The 18,029-nt window shown below is 38.4% G+C and overlaps 1 protein-coding gene across 20 annotated transcripts in view; it reads left to right on the top strand.

Annotated features, from left to right (window-relative positions):
* The window catches only part of CADPS2 (calcium dependent secretion activator 2), a gene marked incomplete at its 3' end in the record, with an annotated part of 487,123 nt that overhangs the window by 233,231 nt on the left and 235,863 nt on the right, over positions 1–18,029 (top strand). For all 20 annotated transcript variants that reach the window (XM_079711385.1, XM_079711377.1, XM_079711381.1 and 17 more), the window contains exon 7: positions 5,704–5,815. In XM_079711385.1, coding sequence (XP_079567511.1) covers positions 5,704–5,815 — 112 coding nt within the window. The remainder of the gene's footprint in view (positions 1–5,703; positions 5,816–18,029) is intronic.

The following is an 18,029-nucleotide window of genomic DNA, read 5'->3' as shown; positions in this document are numbered from 1 at the left end:
GGATCTAGAAGCACCAAGTGCCAGCAGTGACTGTGTACTATGAAAATTACCAGATCCGGCTCCTTGACCAGATTCCTCCTGGGTCTTCCTGTGATGTCCTCTGGGCAGTGGACTGGAGTACAAGTACTCTACTGATGCTCTTGGGGCTGGTTTAGTCCCTGCCATGTTTTGCAGGCTTTAGGTCTGCTTGTTTCAGCTCCATACATCATGCTCTTGTTGAGTGCTTGCTGCTTTTGGCTGTCTTCTTAACCCCCTCAGGATGGTCCCAGGTGACTCCTACCCTCTCTGGAATCTGAGATGTTGGTATAATTCAGAGACTTCTCCTATTGTTCCCAAACTACTCTGCACTTGGAAAATCTTTTTATTTCACATAAATAGTAATTTAGGAATGAAAAACAAGTAGTTTTATCTACAGGGAAACCCCAGGAGGGATTTTTCTAGGAAAAAACAGCCTGTGTAAATGATTCAGTCTGCTGTTTCCCTTTCAACCCCCCTACCCCCCACCCAATGTTACTGCTTGAAGACACAACCAAGAGTCTTTTACCTTTGGAGAAACAGCTGAGGAGCATTTGCTTTCAAATGTAAGTCATTAAGAATGGGATGCACTAACATTATATTACTCTAGCAATTCCAAGGCTTTCACATTAAAAAATACATAAAGCAAAATATTTTCACGCCCATATTGTCTAGCCCCAAAGAACATTAACCCCTGCTTGAAATTCTGTCAAATTAAAGACTAATCATTGGAAGATTTGGTAAAGCAAGCACCAGCTGACCCTTGAACAACATGGGTTTTGAACTGCATGGGTCCACTTATATGTGAATTTTTTTCACTGGTAAATACTACAGTACTACGCCATCTGAGTTGGTTGAATCCACAGATGCGTGTATAGGGAGGGCTGACTGTAAATTATACTTGGATTTTCGACTACGCAGAGGGTCAGCACCCCAACCCCTGTGTTGTTTAAGGGTCACTGTACTAGTAACTGATGGACACTCCAACTTACTAATAACAGTATGCTGTACTGATTAGTGATAATTATAACCTAATATTTGGAAACAGTATAGTTTAAATTTCTTTTTATCTTTAAAGGATAATGCATTAATTCTATGACATTTGAAAGTTTTTTTTCTTTTTTAATTCCAGTTTATATAACACATCCACCTTTTATTTTCATGTCAAAAAAAACAGGAAAAAATCAGACTGATGTTCTCACATAAGCCTCAAAGTTATGGGTATGAGAACAGTATGAACATACATTGGTAAATTTCTGTAGTGGTTTATGCAGTATGTTCTCATTTTTACACCATTGCATTTTATTATTTAAACCCTTTTCTAGGGATTTATATGTGTATAGTGGACTTTATGCTTTAAAGTTAAATTAATTTATCTTCTATACCAATTATTTAGCCTGTCTTTCTAAATGTAAGGTCTTAAAAATCTTGATTTCCAGCTTATAAAAAGTTACTTTTTGGTGCTTTCTCGACCAAGTAAAATTGTAATGCAAGACGTGACAAATGGTTCTCTTTAAAATTAGATGCTTCAAGCTAAGGTCTCTGAACTACCTTGCTCTGAGGGAGAAAAAGAAAAATGCGTATGAGAGATTATAACTTCTGTCTTTTCTGAAACCCGATTTTGTGCTAACATGCTTGTTAGGCTTGTTCAGAAGAAAATGGTTCAGATATAATGATTTCTGTACTCTGGATATGGAAGTTTAATGGCATTGAATAACTTCATAAATGAAATGCAGACTTTAGAGGAGAATTTTATCCTATTATTCTTGAGGCTTTACCAATCTTGAGAGCAACAAAATGGAGCTGTCTCTTTGAAGGCAAGCGGAAACATCCAGTAGAGGATAAGAGCCAGAATGAAGGTGAAGCCCATAGCGTTTTTCTTTCATGATGAAAGTGATCATTACCCACCCTGAGCCATCCCCAAATACTGTTCTACCTTAAACTGCAAGATACCATCCCAGGATTTCTTCATTGTCATGTTGAAGAAACAGATAACTTTGTATTGTCTTTTCATCATAATAAAAATGTTTCAGTGTGGTGTTTTTGAAAGCCCCTCCCAAAGTTTAGAGTCATAAAACTTAGTTACTTTAAAAGATATTTTTTATTTCTTCTATTAAGATGTGCATCATGTCAGCATTTAGACTGTAAATTGTCTTTAAAAGAAAGATTAAAGATAATGCGCAAAAATGGGTTAAGGTCCAGACTACTCTCTCTCCTTTCCAGATTGGTCTTTTATTAATCCTCCTTTCTTTTCTCCCCCCTCTACCCTCTTTCTCCATTGTTCTTCTCTTTTTCACCCCTACTTTCTTTCTCCCCCATCTCTTTCTCTTCCTGTTTCTTTTTTTCTCCTTTGTTGTGTTTTGCTATTAGTTGATGTCTCTCTCTAGTTTCTGATATTGTCTGGATTTTAATGTTGCCGTTTTATGAAACTGATTAAAATCTTAATGTTCAAATCTATCAGTTTTTTCCAGGTAGGTATCATTTTGCTTAGTAAAGCTAAAGGAATACTACTGCGGATCCTAATAGTAATAGTTAGCATTCTGTATGCACTTTCTGTGTGACAGGTGTTGTACCACTATGAGTATTAATATGAATTGTCTTCATTTATACCTCAACAGTTTTATGTGGGAAGTGTTAGTTATGACAAAGTTGCTTGCCTGGAGTCCCTTTGCACATTGGAATTGATGTTTGAGCCCACAGACTGTCTCTGGGACCTGCACTCTTTAGCCCTGTCTCACTACCACTGTTACTCCACTGAGGCAAGGGCTCAGATACTGGTTCGGATTTTTTTTTTTTTTAGTCAATCTGTTTCCCCACACACACACATCTTTATATGAAACTCTTTAGAACAATGTTGTGACACTTGTCATTAATTTCATTAAGGTTGTTGTATTTCACAGATAGCTATGCAGAATAATTCCTTTGGTTTTGTTGAAACGCTAGAGTAGTATACTATGATGTCTTAAATGGAAATGTGATTTGTTGAATAAATGTTATCCTCGTGGCCTAGGAAGTTATATCATAATTTTATTCATTACCACAGTATTGCCTTGGCCATATTATTAACTTCTGCATTTCAATTTAGATATCTCAAATTGAATTTTCAAATACTTTTTTTTTTTTTAAGGGCTTCAAATCCTTGGCTATTTATTTATTTATTTATTTGTTTGTTTATTTATGGCTGTGTTGGGTCTTTGTTTCTGTGGGAAGGCTTTCTCTAGTTGTGGCAAGCGGGGGCCACTCTTCATCGAGGTGCTCAGGCCTCTCACTATCCCGGCCTCTCTTGTGGCGGAGCACAGACTCCAGATGCGCAGGCTCAGTAGTTGTGGCTCACGGGCCTAGCTGCTCCGCGGCATGTGGGATCTTCCCAGACCAGGGCTCGAACTTGTGTCCCCTGCATTAGCAGGCAGACTCTCAACCACTGCGCCACCAGGGCAACCCTCAAATACTTTTAAAGTATGTCAACTGTTATGACAATAAGTAAGGCAACTTTTATAAACATTATTGATCACCTAACACAAACTAATTCCATTAAATATATAGAAAATCGTTTTAAAATATACTCAGTATATTTTTAAGGGAAGAAATTTAAATCTGCTCTACTGATTAACTATTAAAATTGAAGGGGAGGGGTGTTTGTTTGTAATAAAGGTTTGAAATTCTATCCAGTAATCTTGGGTTTTGTATTACAATGCATTATTTTCAAATCTGGAGTTTTAATTACAATAGCTATTTGTGACAAATTTTATGTAATACATAGATAAATTTCTTATGAATCAACCTTTTTAATTACTTAGGAAACCTTTAATATTTAAGAACATAAAAGATGTCTTGGAATTCTGTCCTTGATCAGTCAGTATTTTTCTCTTTGGAGAACTGCATATTGGAGTAGATTAGGAATTTCAAATAATCATATAAAACTGTAATAATAGTTTCAAAGGATTTTTGACATTAGAGGAGACAAAATATCATTGATTTAATACACAAAAGAATTTTTATGAAGAGAATTTAGTTTAAAAGATCAGCAAATTCTGTGGAAAACTATTAGGCTGTGTCTACATGACTACTAAAAATCATTGATTTCAGTTATAAGAAAATGTCTCCAAAAGTTAATTTTCCAAATTTAACCACATGTTACTCAATAAAGAGAAGGGTATGTCATGGGCGTCAACTCCGGAGTTGTTATCCAGATCGCCTGACTGTATTCAAGGCTTAAGATTCCACACTCTAAATTAAGAATTGTTCTCTCCTTCCTTATTTTGGTTCTGAATCTATTTTTATTTTTATTCCTATTTTAGTTCTACTTTATCTCAGACCATCTTAATTCTATGAAATGGCAAAAAGATTCTTTGCTAATCAGTTTCTAGAAATCTAAAATAGAAATTAAGTTGCTTTCCATCCTGAATGAATCTCTCCCTTCCCTCTGAAGTATGACTTTAATTTCAAAAGAACAAACTGCATCTTGATGCAGGTTTCTTCAGTCATTGAAATGGCCTCTGCTTTTACTGTACATGTATCACAATGTTAAAAATTAAAACTGCTGTGATAGGAGAAGACATCATGATTATTTAGTTTTTGGTATGCTTACCTCAGTTTTCTGTATTTCAGCTTTCTGAATAAGGTTTATAAAATAAAGTTTAGACAGTGCCATGAATGTGGTAAACTGTTTTTTTAAAATAAGAAATTGGTATTTTTATTTGGTTATTATTTTCAACAGGAATCTTATCTCATTAAATCTCTTTTTCTTCCTGTTATGTCTGTTTTTCTCAGTGGTATTTTCTTTATGCTGTGCTGAATATCAAGTCTGATCTCAGAATTATGAGAAACATTGATAAGATTTTTTAGTATCAGGTGTGTGCCATCTAAGTTTGTAAATAGACTAGAATGAGTTGGTATGTGGTAAAGATGAGATGCTATTAATTAAAAGATAAGCTAAGGAAACATGTTATTTTGTTTTGATTTGAAAAGCCAGATATCGACAGACTTACTTCATTCTTAGGAGAGTGTACTGGGAAATTAATGGCTAAACACTCCTATTTTTATGGTGCTTATTTCTTTCCTTTTGACAGGAGCTTTAATAAATCATATAAAGTAAGAGATGAGATGATTACCTCCACTTTTAAGAATATAAATAAAATATCTAGTGAAGACTTTGTAAGAAGAGATGGTGTGAAATCTTCAGCATGCAAAAATAATTTCTGAGAAACTACCTCTTACACACTCAAACTGTTAACAGTTTTCCCCAGCCATCCATAAAAATTATGTTGTAATTTGTGTTGGAATTGATAAAATAGGTTCCAATAGCTATATCTATAATGCTTTACCTTTCTTTTTAAATTGAAGTATAGTTGATTTACAGTGTTGTGTTGTTTCAGGTGTACAGCACAGTGATTCAGTTATATATATATTCTTTAATGCTTTACCTTAACCTAAATTCTTATGACACACTGTGTTTTGTACTCTAATGTGCTAATCTTTAGAACAGCTGAATAATTATTACAAGCTGTAAAGCTTATTGTTACTTTCTTTCTTGACTGTGCCATCTGTCAGAAACAAAAGCAAAGATAACAATCTCAGTGAGCCAGGAAAGACTCTCCATTGCTTAATGTGCCTTTTAAGGAAACACATCTACATGGAAAACAAAATTAAGACTGCATTTCAAAGAGAATCTTTGTTACTCCATTGCAGGTGGGGAACCCAAGGAGATTTTACCACTACTCATCCACGGCCTGTGGTCAAAGTAAAACTCTTCACGGAAAGCACTGGGGTCTTGGCCCTTGAAGATAAAGAACTGGGAAAGGTGAGTTACGGTCAGCTCCGTGTTTCCCAGGGAGCACAATTTTAACTTCTCTTGATTTAGAGTTAAGGTGGACCAGTATGCAGTGTGTAAACCTTCTGTTCGTACGTTAATGATTTATTTGTAATTTCCCATGAGCCCAGCTTACAGCTCTGATTTACTAAACATAATTGCTGTAATGGAGAAAGTATTGTGATAGGCCTTGGGTGTTTAAGGGGAACACATAAGGTCCTAGTCACTGACTGAGTCATTCTTGTCACACGTACTCCACTGGCCAGTGCGTGAATGGTATAGGCCAACTTGTCCTTCTTGGTGAAAGGTAACCCTCATTCAAACATGTCTGTCCGTGGGTTACAAGCATCCTCTTTATATTTGAAGTCATCTGCTCTTTATGTTCGTTGTGATTAGACTGATTACAGAATATCTCTTAAGTGTATTTATCTCTTGTATCTCTCTCATTTTCCCTGTGAGAAGGTCTTCGCCACACACCTTTTAGCATAGAATTGTTTTCTTCCTATAGTCACCTCCTCATACCTATAGTATATTTATCCTCTAATCCAGTATCTCTCAGCTTCTTCTGACATTACGGTAGATTTGTGATCTTAACACCTCTCTGTGGGAAAGATTATCTGCAGTTTTGTTTACGAGGTAGATGTGTTCCAGTGAGTAGACTATAAAGTTATCTTCTGTAATGTGGATCTGTTTTACCCAGACCTGAGCACTGCTTTCATATATATTTTCCAGAAAATAAAGCCTTAAGAAATCTTACTTGAAAATTTCTGGTAATGGTGGATAGCTGGTGTGATGCTAGGTGTCGAAGGATGCTAGGATTCGTGTGTACGAATCCCCCCTAAAGTTGGGATTTCTATTCATTTCAAATCTTCCTCCTTTTCTGTATCCTTTGCACCTTTGAAGTTTCATTTCTAGGGATTTCGTGAATCGATACCCACACTCCAGAAATTGTGAGTCTGCATTCATATGCTAGATTTCCTCTTCTGTTTCCCTGTTATGTGTATTTCTTAATACCTAAGAGAGCTAAACCATAATGTTCGTTCATTCATGTGCTTATATATTTGTGCATTTATTCATTCAACAAAGGTATACAGGTGGCATAATCTAAGAGAAGAACCCTGGAGACTGCATGTGGTCTGATGGATTTGTGAATCAGGGTTTCTCATTTAAATTATTATTACATTCATTTTACCTTGTTTCCTTATTGTAACTATTTTTCACTGTGTAATAGCAGCCATTTTAACTCTAATGCTATAACGTAATTTAAGGTATTTTTAATTTATTTTTCAGCTCTCTAGATAGATAGATATAGATATCTATCTATATATATAAAAGCAATTTTTAAATTATGTACATGAGTGGTATATTTTCCAATCAGTTGTATATCTGAGAAAGACCTCATGCTCCCTTGTTCCTGTGATACATGAAAGACAATTTTTCTATCTGTATAAGAGTTTCTCAACCTCAGCACTATTGATGTTCTGAGTAGGATAATTCTTCGTTGTTAAGAGCACTCCTGTGCATTTTATGATATTTGGTAGCATTCCTGACCAGTCAATATATGCCAGTAGTCTCGTCCCCTTTTTTTTTTTTTTTTTTTGTGGTAAGTGGGCCTCTCACTGCTGTGGCCTCTCCCCTTGCGGAGCACAGGCTCCGGACGCGCAGGCTCAGCCGCCATGGCTCACGGGCCCAGTTGCTCCGCGGCATGTGGGATCCTCCCGTACCAGGGCACGAACCTGTGTCCCCTGCATCGGCAGGCGGACTCTCAACCACTGCACCACCAGGGAAGCCCCCTCATCCCCTCTTAAGTAAAGATGATAAGAAATGTCTCCAGACATTGCCAAGTGTCCCCTGGGAGCACCCCTGCTTGAGATACATTGATCTATGCTAATGACCTCAGTAGGTTCCATGATTATAAATTTTTGGGGGGTTAATGACTTCCAATTTTTAAATTTGTTTTCTTCCTTGGAGCTTCAGATTTGTATATCCAACTTGCCTACTTGGTATTTCTAATTGTGTATTAACAGATATCTCACACTAAATATTTTTGAAATAAGAACTTTTGATTAGCAACCCCATCAAGTCTTCCATAGGGGCCATTGTCAAGCAAGTGATCTCAGCATGCCCTTTTTTTCTTCTTCTTTGACGCTAATACCCAATCTATTTGCAAGTTTTGTCAGCTTTTTCCTAAATTTATAGTGAGTATGTTCACACTTTAACATTTCCTCGACCGTAATTCAAGACATCATTATTTCTCACTAGTAATAGTCAGCTTACTGCTTCCTCATTTGTCATCTCGTCCCTTCTGATCCAGCTTTCACACCTCAGCCACTATGATCTATTTAAAATTCAAAACAGAATTACATCATTCTGTCCTTAAAATCTTCCATTGTCTTCTCAGTTATTTGGAACAAAGAATCAGACTCCTCATCATAGTGTCGTATGCCCAAGAAGGGTTGTCAAAGTGGGACCCTGGACAAGCAGCATCAGCAACACCTGGAAAATTGTTAGAAATGCAAGTTCTCAGGCCCAACTCTCCATCTGTTGGAACAGAAACTTGGGGGTGGGGTGCTGCAATCTTTTCTAACAAGGCCGCCTCATAATTTGGACACACACCAACATTGAAGAACTCTGCTCTGCATGAACTGATCTCTCTCCAAATTCATCTCCTATTACACCCTCCTTGCTTACTATCATTCTTCCTTCGTGTTTGGCTTTCTTTCTGTTCCTCAAACATATCAGACTCATTTTTGGTTTACACTTTGGGTCTTTAGATGTGTTATAATCTGACCACATGTGTGCAATTAGAAGAAAATTAGAAAAGAATGGTGGTCATCGCTGGAGGGTAGAGCTACTGGTAATGTTTTCTATATATTTACCTACTTTTATACTTAGAAACAGTAACAACATTTTAATTTGAAGAAAAAGGCCTTACATCATCTGAGCTCTGTAGTCTAAAATGATGTAACTCTTGTATCTGGGGATCTTAGTTTAGTGAAGTTTTTTAATTAAAATTTTGTGTGGTATTTGAAAGATGAGTAACACAACCTTTAAAATAGATGTATAGCACAGGAAGATACACTAAATGGATATATATAACACAAGAAAACTGACAATAACAAAAGCTGACAAGGATTCAAATCAACAAACTTAATGTTTGCCGGCAGAAATGAAAAGTTGTACAGCCACTGTGGAATACAACTTGCCAGTTTCTTATAAAGTTAAACTTAGACTTACCATATAGCTCAGCAGCTGCCCTCCTAGGTATCTACCCAAGGGTTTATACAGTTCATGTCCACACAAAACCTGCATGTGAATGTTTGTAACAGCTTTATTCATAAACGCAAAAAACTGGAAGCAGTAACATGTCCTTCAACAGAGTAATGGATAACTTGTGGTGCGTCTATAGAGTGGAATACTATTCAGCAGTAAAAAGAAATGAACTACTAATTCATGCAACAACATAGGTGAAACTTAAATGCAAGTGAAAGAAGTCAGACCCAAAAGACTACATAATGTATGATTTGTTCTAAAAAGCCAACATTATAGAAACAGAAAACAGTTGAGTGTTTGCCATGGATTGACCCAGGGGGGAAGTGGTTGGCTGAAAAGGGGTGTACAGGGATCTTTCAAGGTGAAGGAATTTTTCTGTGTGATACTGGGTATTGGATGTATGAATGTATGTATTTGCCTAAACACATAGAACTGTACATCACAGGAGGAGATCAATCAAGATGGAGGAGTAAGAGAATGTGGAACTCACATGTGTTTGATAAACACATCAGAAATACACCTACATGTGGAACAGTTCTCACTGAAAACTAACTGGAAACTGGCAGAAGGACTCCTATACAACCAAGGCTGTAAGAAAGATACACATATAATCGGGTAGGAAGGGAAGAAAAACGATCAGGTTGGGACTTGTGCGCCTGGAAGGGAACTTAGAGGAAAAGGGAGAATACACGGCTGGACACTTGCCCTGGGGAATGAGCAGTGAGAGCCACAGATTAGACACCCCAGTTCCAGGGTCCTAAACAGAGGAGATGAACCCCCTTGGCTGGTTGGAGGCTCTGGGGACTGGAGGGCTAACAGGAGGGCTCTGGGAACACTGGACTCGGCTTGTGGGCAGCACGAGCACACTGGCTTGCCCCCCAAGGTAGGGTGAAGAGAGGTCTGCTCTAGCAGCCGCCAGGTTTCCCAAGACACGGGATCTTGGGCAGCCATGACTGGGGAGAAGACTCAACTGTGGGACATGGTGGCTACCAGGTACTGGGACAGAGCCTGGGTGAGGGGATGGCAGCCATTGCTGGCACTTACTTAAGCAGCCCATCAAAAGCAGCCCAGATCTCTATGGCAGCCACTGCACCACAGCTCAGCACCCCCATACATGCTCAGAGTCCATGTGGGTCCCCCCTGCCCTGCAGTGTTGCTCCACCACAGGGCAAGGGTGGCAGAGGCTGGGGAGAGTGATCAGCTGTGAGGGACAAAGGGATTTACACCTGAGGCTGTGTCTGAGCAGAGCGAGGGAACCTATTGTGGGTGCCTGCACAGGCAGCATGGCAGAGAAAGCTTGGACTTCTGTCTGAGGCAGACAGGAGCAGAGAGCCCCCAAGGGCCCCATTTCCTTCAGCACTACCCCCTCTGGGGCAAGGCTCCCCAGTGCAGGGAGAGGGATAAACACATACTTAAAGGGAATAGAGCCAGCTCAGGCCTGACCCTCAGGGAGTCTGCTCCAGCAACTTGGGATCAGACCACTCCCCCCAATAGGGTGTTGCTGCCACTGAGCAGAGGGGAGGTCCTGCCTCACACCTGGCTCTAGCCCCTCCATCTCCAGCCCCACCCCTACCAAGGTCATAGCTGCCAGAACACCCTGAGGAAAGATAGGACTTGCCTCCTCCTCAAATCCAGCTCTCCTACCAGAGGCATTGGACACAGTGCATAGGGGGACTCTCCCACATAAGAATACTCCTTCAAGACCACAATAGGTAACTTTCACCTAAATTCATAGAGGCAGAGAAAGTTCACCAAACCGAGAAGGTAGAGGGATTGCTCCCAATTGAAAGAGCAAGAGAAAACCTCAACAATTTGCAATTGAAACAAACAATTTGCCAGATAAAGAATTCAAAATATTGGTAATAAAAATGTTAACTAAATTAGGGAAAAGAATAGATATACACAGTGAAAATTTTAACAAGTTAAAAAATAGAAAGAAAGACCCAATCAGAAATAAATTCAATACCTGAAATTAAAAAAAAAACAAACACACAAGAAGGTATGAATAGCACACTGAGTGATACAGAAGAATGAGTAAGTGGTCTGGAAGATAGAATAATGGAAATCACCCCATCAGAGCAGCAAAAAGAAAAACAAATTGTAAAAAATAAAAATAAGAGATCTCTGGGATAATATTAAGCCCACCAATACTTGCATTATAGGGGTCCCAGAATGGAGAAGGGAGAAGGGGATTGAAAATGTATTTGAGGAAACTATGGCTGAAAACTTTCCACACCTGAGCAAGGAAATAAATATCCAGGTATTAGAAACACAGAGGATTCCAAACATGATGACCTCAAACAGACCCACACCAAGATATATCATAATTAGAATGGCAAAAGATAAAGAATTATAAATGCAGCAAGAGAAAAAGAGTCAAATACAAGGGAATCCCCATAAGGCTATATCAGCTGACTTCTCTGCAGAAACTTTGCAGGGAGTGACATGATATATTCAATATGCTGAAAGGGAAAAACTTGTAACCTAGGATACTCTACCCAGCAAGATTATCATTTAGAATACAAAAGGAACTTCTTAGGCAAGCAGAAACTAAGAGTTCATCAGTACTAAACCTATCCTAAAAAATGTTAAAGTGTCTTTAAGTGGAAAGATAGGAATCTATAGGAGAAGGAAAATCCCACTAGGAAAGGCAAATATATAGTAAGGACTGAGGATCAACCACTTACATAAGCCAGTACAAAGATTAAAAGACAAAAATTGTAAAAGCAACTATAACTACAATAAACCGTAAAGGGATATGTGTGAAAATGTAAAATATGACATTAAAAATGGTGCGGAGGAGGAGAGTAAAAAATATGGCTCTTTTAGAGTGTGTTTGAACTTAAAATGACTACTAGTTTAAAACAAGTAGATACATGAACCTCACAGTAACCACAAATTAAAAACCTACCAACTAAGAAAAAGGAACACAACCATACTACTAAGGAAATTCAAACCACAATGGAAGAAACAAGAAGAAGTGAACAGGGAAGAGCTATAAAAACAACAGAAAAACAAGTAATAAAAGGCAATAAGCAGGTACCTATCAATAGCTATTTTAAATGTCAGTGGACTAAGTACTCCAATCAAAAGACATAGGGTGGCTCTTTGGATAATACAAGAGACTCACTTCAGAGCTGAAGACACGCAGACAGAAAGTGAGGGAATGGAAAGAGATATTTCATGCAAATGGAAACAAAATGGGGGTAGCAATAGTCATATCAGACAAAATAGACTAAAAGTCTTTAACAAACCACAAAGAAGGGCATTATATAATGATAAAGTGATCTATACAAGAGGAGAATATTATTCTCATTAACATATATGCACCCAATACAGGAGCACCTAAACATACAAAGCAAATACTAACACATAAAGGATGACATTGACAGTAATACAATAATGATAGGGGACTTTAACACCCCACTGACATCAATGGACAGATCATTCAGACAGAAAATAAGGCAACAGTGGTTTTAAATGACACAATAAACCAGTTGGACATAGTAGATATTTACAGGACATTACATCCAAAAACAGAATACACATTCTTTTCAAATGCACGTGGAACATTCTCCAGGATAGATCATATGCTAAGCCACAAAATAAGTCTAAACAAATTTGAGAGGATGGAAATTATATCAAGCATTTTTTTGGACCACAGTGGTATGAAACTAGAAGTCAATTATAGAAAACAAATGAGAAAAGAACAAAGATGTGCAGACTTAAAAAACATGCTATTAAAAAACAATGGATTGGGGCCTCCCTGGTGGCGCAGTGGTTGAGAGTCCGCCTGCCGATGCAGGGGATACGGGTTCGTGCCCCGGTCCGGGAGGATCCCATCAGCCGTGGAGCGGCTGGGCCCGTGAGCCGTGGCCGCTGAGCCTGCGCATCCGGAGCCTGTGCTCCGCAACGGGAGAGGCCGCAACGGGAGAGGCCACAACAGTGAGAGGCCTGCATACCGCAAAAAAAAAAAAAAAAAAAAAAAAAAAAAACCACAATGGATTGGACTTCCCCGGTGGTGCAGTGGTTAAGAATCCACCTGCCAGTGCAGGGGACATGGGTTTGATCCCTGGTCTGGGAAGATCCCACATGCTGTGGAGCAACTAAGCCCGTATGCCAAACTACTGAGCCTGCGCTCTAGAGCCTGTGTGCCGCAACTACTGAGCCTGTGTGCTGCAACTGCTGAAGCCCACATGCCTAGAGCCTGTGCTCAGCAACAAGAGAAGCCACTGCAATGAGAAGCCTGTGCGCCACAACAAACAGTAGCCCCTGCTCACCGCAACTAGAGAAAGCCTGCGCACATCAACAAAGGCCCAATACAGCCAAAAAAAAAAACAGGTCAATGAAGAACTCAAAGAGGAAATCATATGTGGAATCTAAAAAATAAAACAAACAGGTATAGCAAAACAGAAACACTCACAGGAAACAAACCAGTGGTTACCAGCAAAGAGAGGGAAGTGGGGAGGGGCAAGATAGGGGTATGGGATTAAGAGATACAAATTACTATGTATTGATATAAAATAGATAAGGATATATTGTATAGCACAGGGAATTTTAGCCATTTTCTTGTAATAACTTAATGGAGTATAACCTGTAAAAATACTGAACCACTATGCTGTACACCTGAAACTAATTTAATATTGTAAATCAACCATACTTCAGTAAACAAAACTGTACATCATAAAGCATGTACTTTAATGTATGCAGGTTATCACAGATGAACTTAGTTGTATTACAAGGTACAAGATAACTGCACTGAAAGGAGTGGTGAGAAATGTACACCTAAGCAATATAAGAGAAAAACAGTAACCTGCAAACACTACCTTAACCAAGTAATGAAGATTAACACTGCCACTGATGCCACATAGCTGTCATGTACTCCTGTTACGATGTTATGAGAACGGCACATTTCACCTCTGTGATATTCTTTCTGAAAACCCCAACTTAAACCCAGTTTAATTATGATGAAAATATCAGACAAAACCAGACTAGGGGACACTGTACAGGATAATTGGCTAGTATTTTTCTAGATATAAAAACAAGACTGAGAAACTGTCACACACAGATCAGAAGAGACTAAGGAGACGTGACCACTAAATGCGATGTGGTGTCTTGGATTGGATCTTGGAATAGAAAAGACATTGATGGAAAAACCCATGGAATCCAAATAGAGTCTGGGGTTTAGTTAAGAGTAATGTAACAATGTATGTTTCATGGTTTTCACAGAAGTACCATGGTATCATATGTTAATTATGGGGGAAACTGAGAGGTAAACAGGAACTTTCAATATTGTTTTTGCAACTTTTCTGTAAATTTTTAAAATTATTCCAGAATGTAAAGCTTAGTTTTAAAAAGATTTGTAATAAAGAAGGCTTTTCAGCATTTTTTTTCCAAAATACTTCAGCTTATATTTTCGAAGAGACAAACATTTTCTTACATCAATTCCATTATTGCACCTAGGAAATTTAATATTGATGAATATTAGTATGTGATATATAGTCAACATTCAGAGTCCCATAATTATCCTAGCATGTCTGTAAAAGCTGGATTTCCCCATCCCCCAACCCAGAATACAATTCAGGATCATATATTGGGTGGGCGGGGTCGGGGGGTTGTCTATGATGATGACATTTTTAACGAGTTTACTTTTGTAGAATTTTCCCTTCTGGATTTGTCTTACTGTTTTTTCATGATTGGATTCAGCTAAACATTTTTGGGAAGAACCCTACATAGGTGATGTTTTGTGATTCCCATAGCATCATATCGGGAGTCATATAGTGGTAGATTTTCCTGGTATTAGTGAAGTTAATTAACCTTGATACCATCAGTCTTTGCTTTTTGGAGCTTGAGATGTTGATCGACTCAGCTTGTACTCTCCCTATCCCAGGCCTATAATCAGCACTGGTTCTTTTTAGTGATAATGGAATTTAGAAATCAACATTCTGTGTATCATCACTTATGGTTAAGGAATATATACTTTTTAAAAATCATGAGTTTACAGGCTCCCTGCAGCATCAATATGTTTACTTATTTTCTGTCTTGTAATGCATACAAAATTGTTCCAGAAATACTGTACCAGTACCATAACTAACAAAGAACTTACCAAGTAATGGTCAGTATTTCTTTGTAGTTCTTTTTGTCCTTAGAATGTATCTCAGTAAGGATGTATGTGTGATTACTTCATTTAAAAGTAATCTAGTACAGGGCTTCCCTAGTGGCACAGTGGTTGAGAGTCCGCCTGCCAATGCAGGGGACACGGGTTCGTGCCCCGGTCTGGGAAGATCCCACATGCCACGGAGCGGCTGGGCCCATGAGCCATGGCTGCTGAGCCTGCGCGTCTGGAGCCTGTGCTCTGCAACGGGAGAGGCCACAACAGTGAGAGGCCCGCGTACCAAAAGTAACCTAGTACAATAGAAGATAAAGCTTCTTATTTATATTCTAAATGGTAAAAATCACTGAAGATACTACAGCTTCAGTCATTATGGAGATATCCTTCAACAGGTCTATCATAATAATTCTCATCCAAGCAGCTCACTGAAGGATTTATTAGATCAGTTTTGCCATACTAAGTAAGGTTTACTAAGTAAGGTTAACTCCACTGACTTTTTATTAAGCATGATCTGGAGGCATTTACTCTCTGTATCTCTGACCCCTTGTCTGAAATACAAACTGTGTTGTCGTTTCTTGTTCTCCTTTTCTATCATTATACTGATTTACTGGTTGCTATTACTGCTTACTATTCACATATCCCATTTAATCCTCTTTGAAGATGCTAGTAACAGTCCATATTTAGTTAAAGAGTGAGAATCAGAGGTTAAGACCACTCAGCAACTGCGAGAGTCCTGATCTGAACTTCAGTTTTCTGACCCCAAAGTCTATGCCCTAAAACAATCATTAAATACTACGTTTCATAGGATAAGGTAATGTGACTGTTTTACAAATCATGGTGTTGGTGTGGACCAATTTAATTTCATGACTTAAAGCAGGAACTGAATATTATTTAAGCTAAAGCCAATTCATGCATAGTCATTTTATACAGTGATTTGAATCTCATTAGGGTACTGTCTGGCTGCTTTTATTACTTTCATTTGTGATGGTGCATCTCAACTTGATGTTCACATAAGAACTGCTTCGGGGAGTGTTTGAAAAGACTCAGGGTCTGGACTCACACTTTTAGTTGGTTTAGGGTGAGCCCAGGAAAGAGAATTTTAAGCACTTCTCAGGAGCTGATAATGTGCATATAGGGTTGAGAGGCACTGGCACAAATAGTATCGCTGATACTAAGGTGCAGCCAGGGTTGAGAACTAGTAACACATTAAAAAAAAAAAAAATCTATTGTAGCACATAGTTTTGTGAAATGATAGCTCAAATTTAAATAGGCATTAGGCAGTTAAAGGTTATGTTCTTTGGCAAATGCTTGGCATGCAGATTTTGTTTGTAGATGGCAGATGCAAATACCTATTTAGGGAAACGGGGGTGGCATATGGAGATTTTTCATCCAAGTTGGTGGCCAGCCCTCCACCGGGTGCTAAGGGAATACCTCGAGACAGAACAGGGAATTTTTCTTATTATGGGTATGTCCTAGCAGGTAAATAGTAGACCAGTTAAGCACCCAAACTTATACAGTTCATCATAATCGGTTGTCCCTGCAAAAATTTAAAAGCAGGGCTTTTGTAACATAGCCATATAAAAATCTAAATGATCCCACAAGGCATCTATTTGTGAGCAATGCAGTTTCCATTGAGTCTTTCAGAATGAATTAATGTACTCCTGGGTACTATTTAACCTGCCAAATGGTGTTCTTGAGTCCAAAATGGATTTTTTTTTCCTCTGCGTTGGGTCTTCATTGCTACGCGCAGGATTTCTCTAGTTGTGGCGAGTGGGGGCTACTCTTCGTTGCGGTGTGCCGGCTTCTCATTGCAGTGGCTTCTCTCATTGTGGAGCACGGGCTCTAGGAGCGCAGGCTTCAGTAGTTGTGGCTTGCGTGCTCTAGAGCGCAGGTTCAGTAGTTGTGGTGCATGGGCTTATTTGCTTCACAGCATGTGGGATCTTCCTGGACCAGGGCTCTAACCCGTGTCCCCTACATTGGCAGGCGGAGTCTTAGCCACTGTGCCACCAGGGAAGTCCCCAAAATGGATTTTTGAAGTTTCTACCCAAGTAACTTTTTAGTTTTAGAGTGTTGCTGTAAAGACATTCTTTCTGACAGTTGTTAGAAAAAGAATCTATTGTCTATTCATACACTCTAAGTTTGTGGCCTTGGTACCACATCATCAGTATACACAGGAGGGTGCTGGTTCTTCTGCCTCCCTGAGGTTGGAGAAGTGTATAAATCAGAATCTATTTTCCTTTATAGTGCAGTGGAGCTAGAACGTCATCTTTTTTTCTCATTTGATTAAATAATATTTCAATATATGTACTTCTAGTAAACATTTCTTAATATGGAGATGTTCATAGCTAATAATTCAGAGTGACAATCATTATGCATGTTTTACAAATTTAACTATTGATATTATATGGAAATTTCAGGTACATTTTAAATATTAAGATAAATTAGCCTTGCTCAATAGATTATTCCATTAAAATGTACTATTATCTTTCAAGCACCTTGGTTAGGACCTATAGAGTTTAAAACATGTCTCTAATTGCCTGGTTTATAGGGAGTCATCACAGAACTTATTTCAGCATACAAAGTAATAGATCAGGAATAGACTACAGATGTTTTATTGACTAATTAACAATTCTGATTTTTCACAAATAATTATATAGTTAAATGCATAAAAATCACTTTAGGCTTTCCCTTCGCTCAGACAAAATTTATATTTGAGGATTAAACTTTCCAGCATTATATAAATTTGATTCATCTATATATGAGTCAAAAGAGCATTAAAGAAGCTGCTAGTGAAATCATAATCATAGGCATTTTACTTCA

This window comes from Hyperoodon ampullatus, assembly GCF_949752795.1.
Source record: "Hyperoodon ampullatus genome assembly, chromosome: 9".
Lineage (NCBI taxonomy): Eukaryota > Metazoa > Chordata > Mammalia > Artiodactyla > Ziphiidae > Hyperoodon > Hyperoodon ampullatus.
Note: the sequence above shows the minus strand (reverse complement) of the source record. Positions and strands in the feature narration are given on the sequence as shown.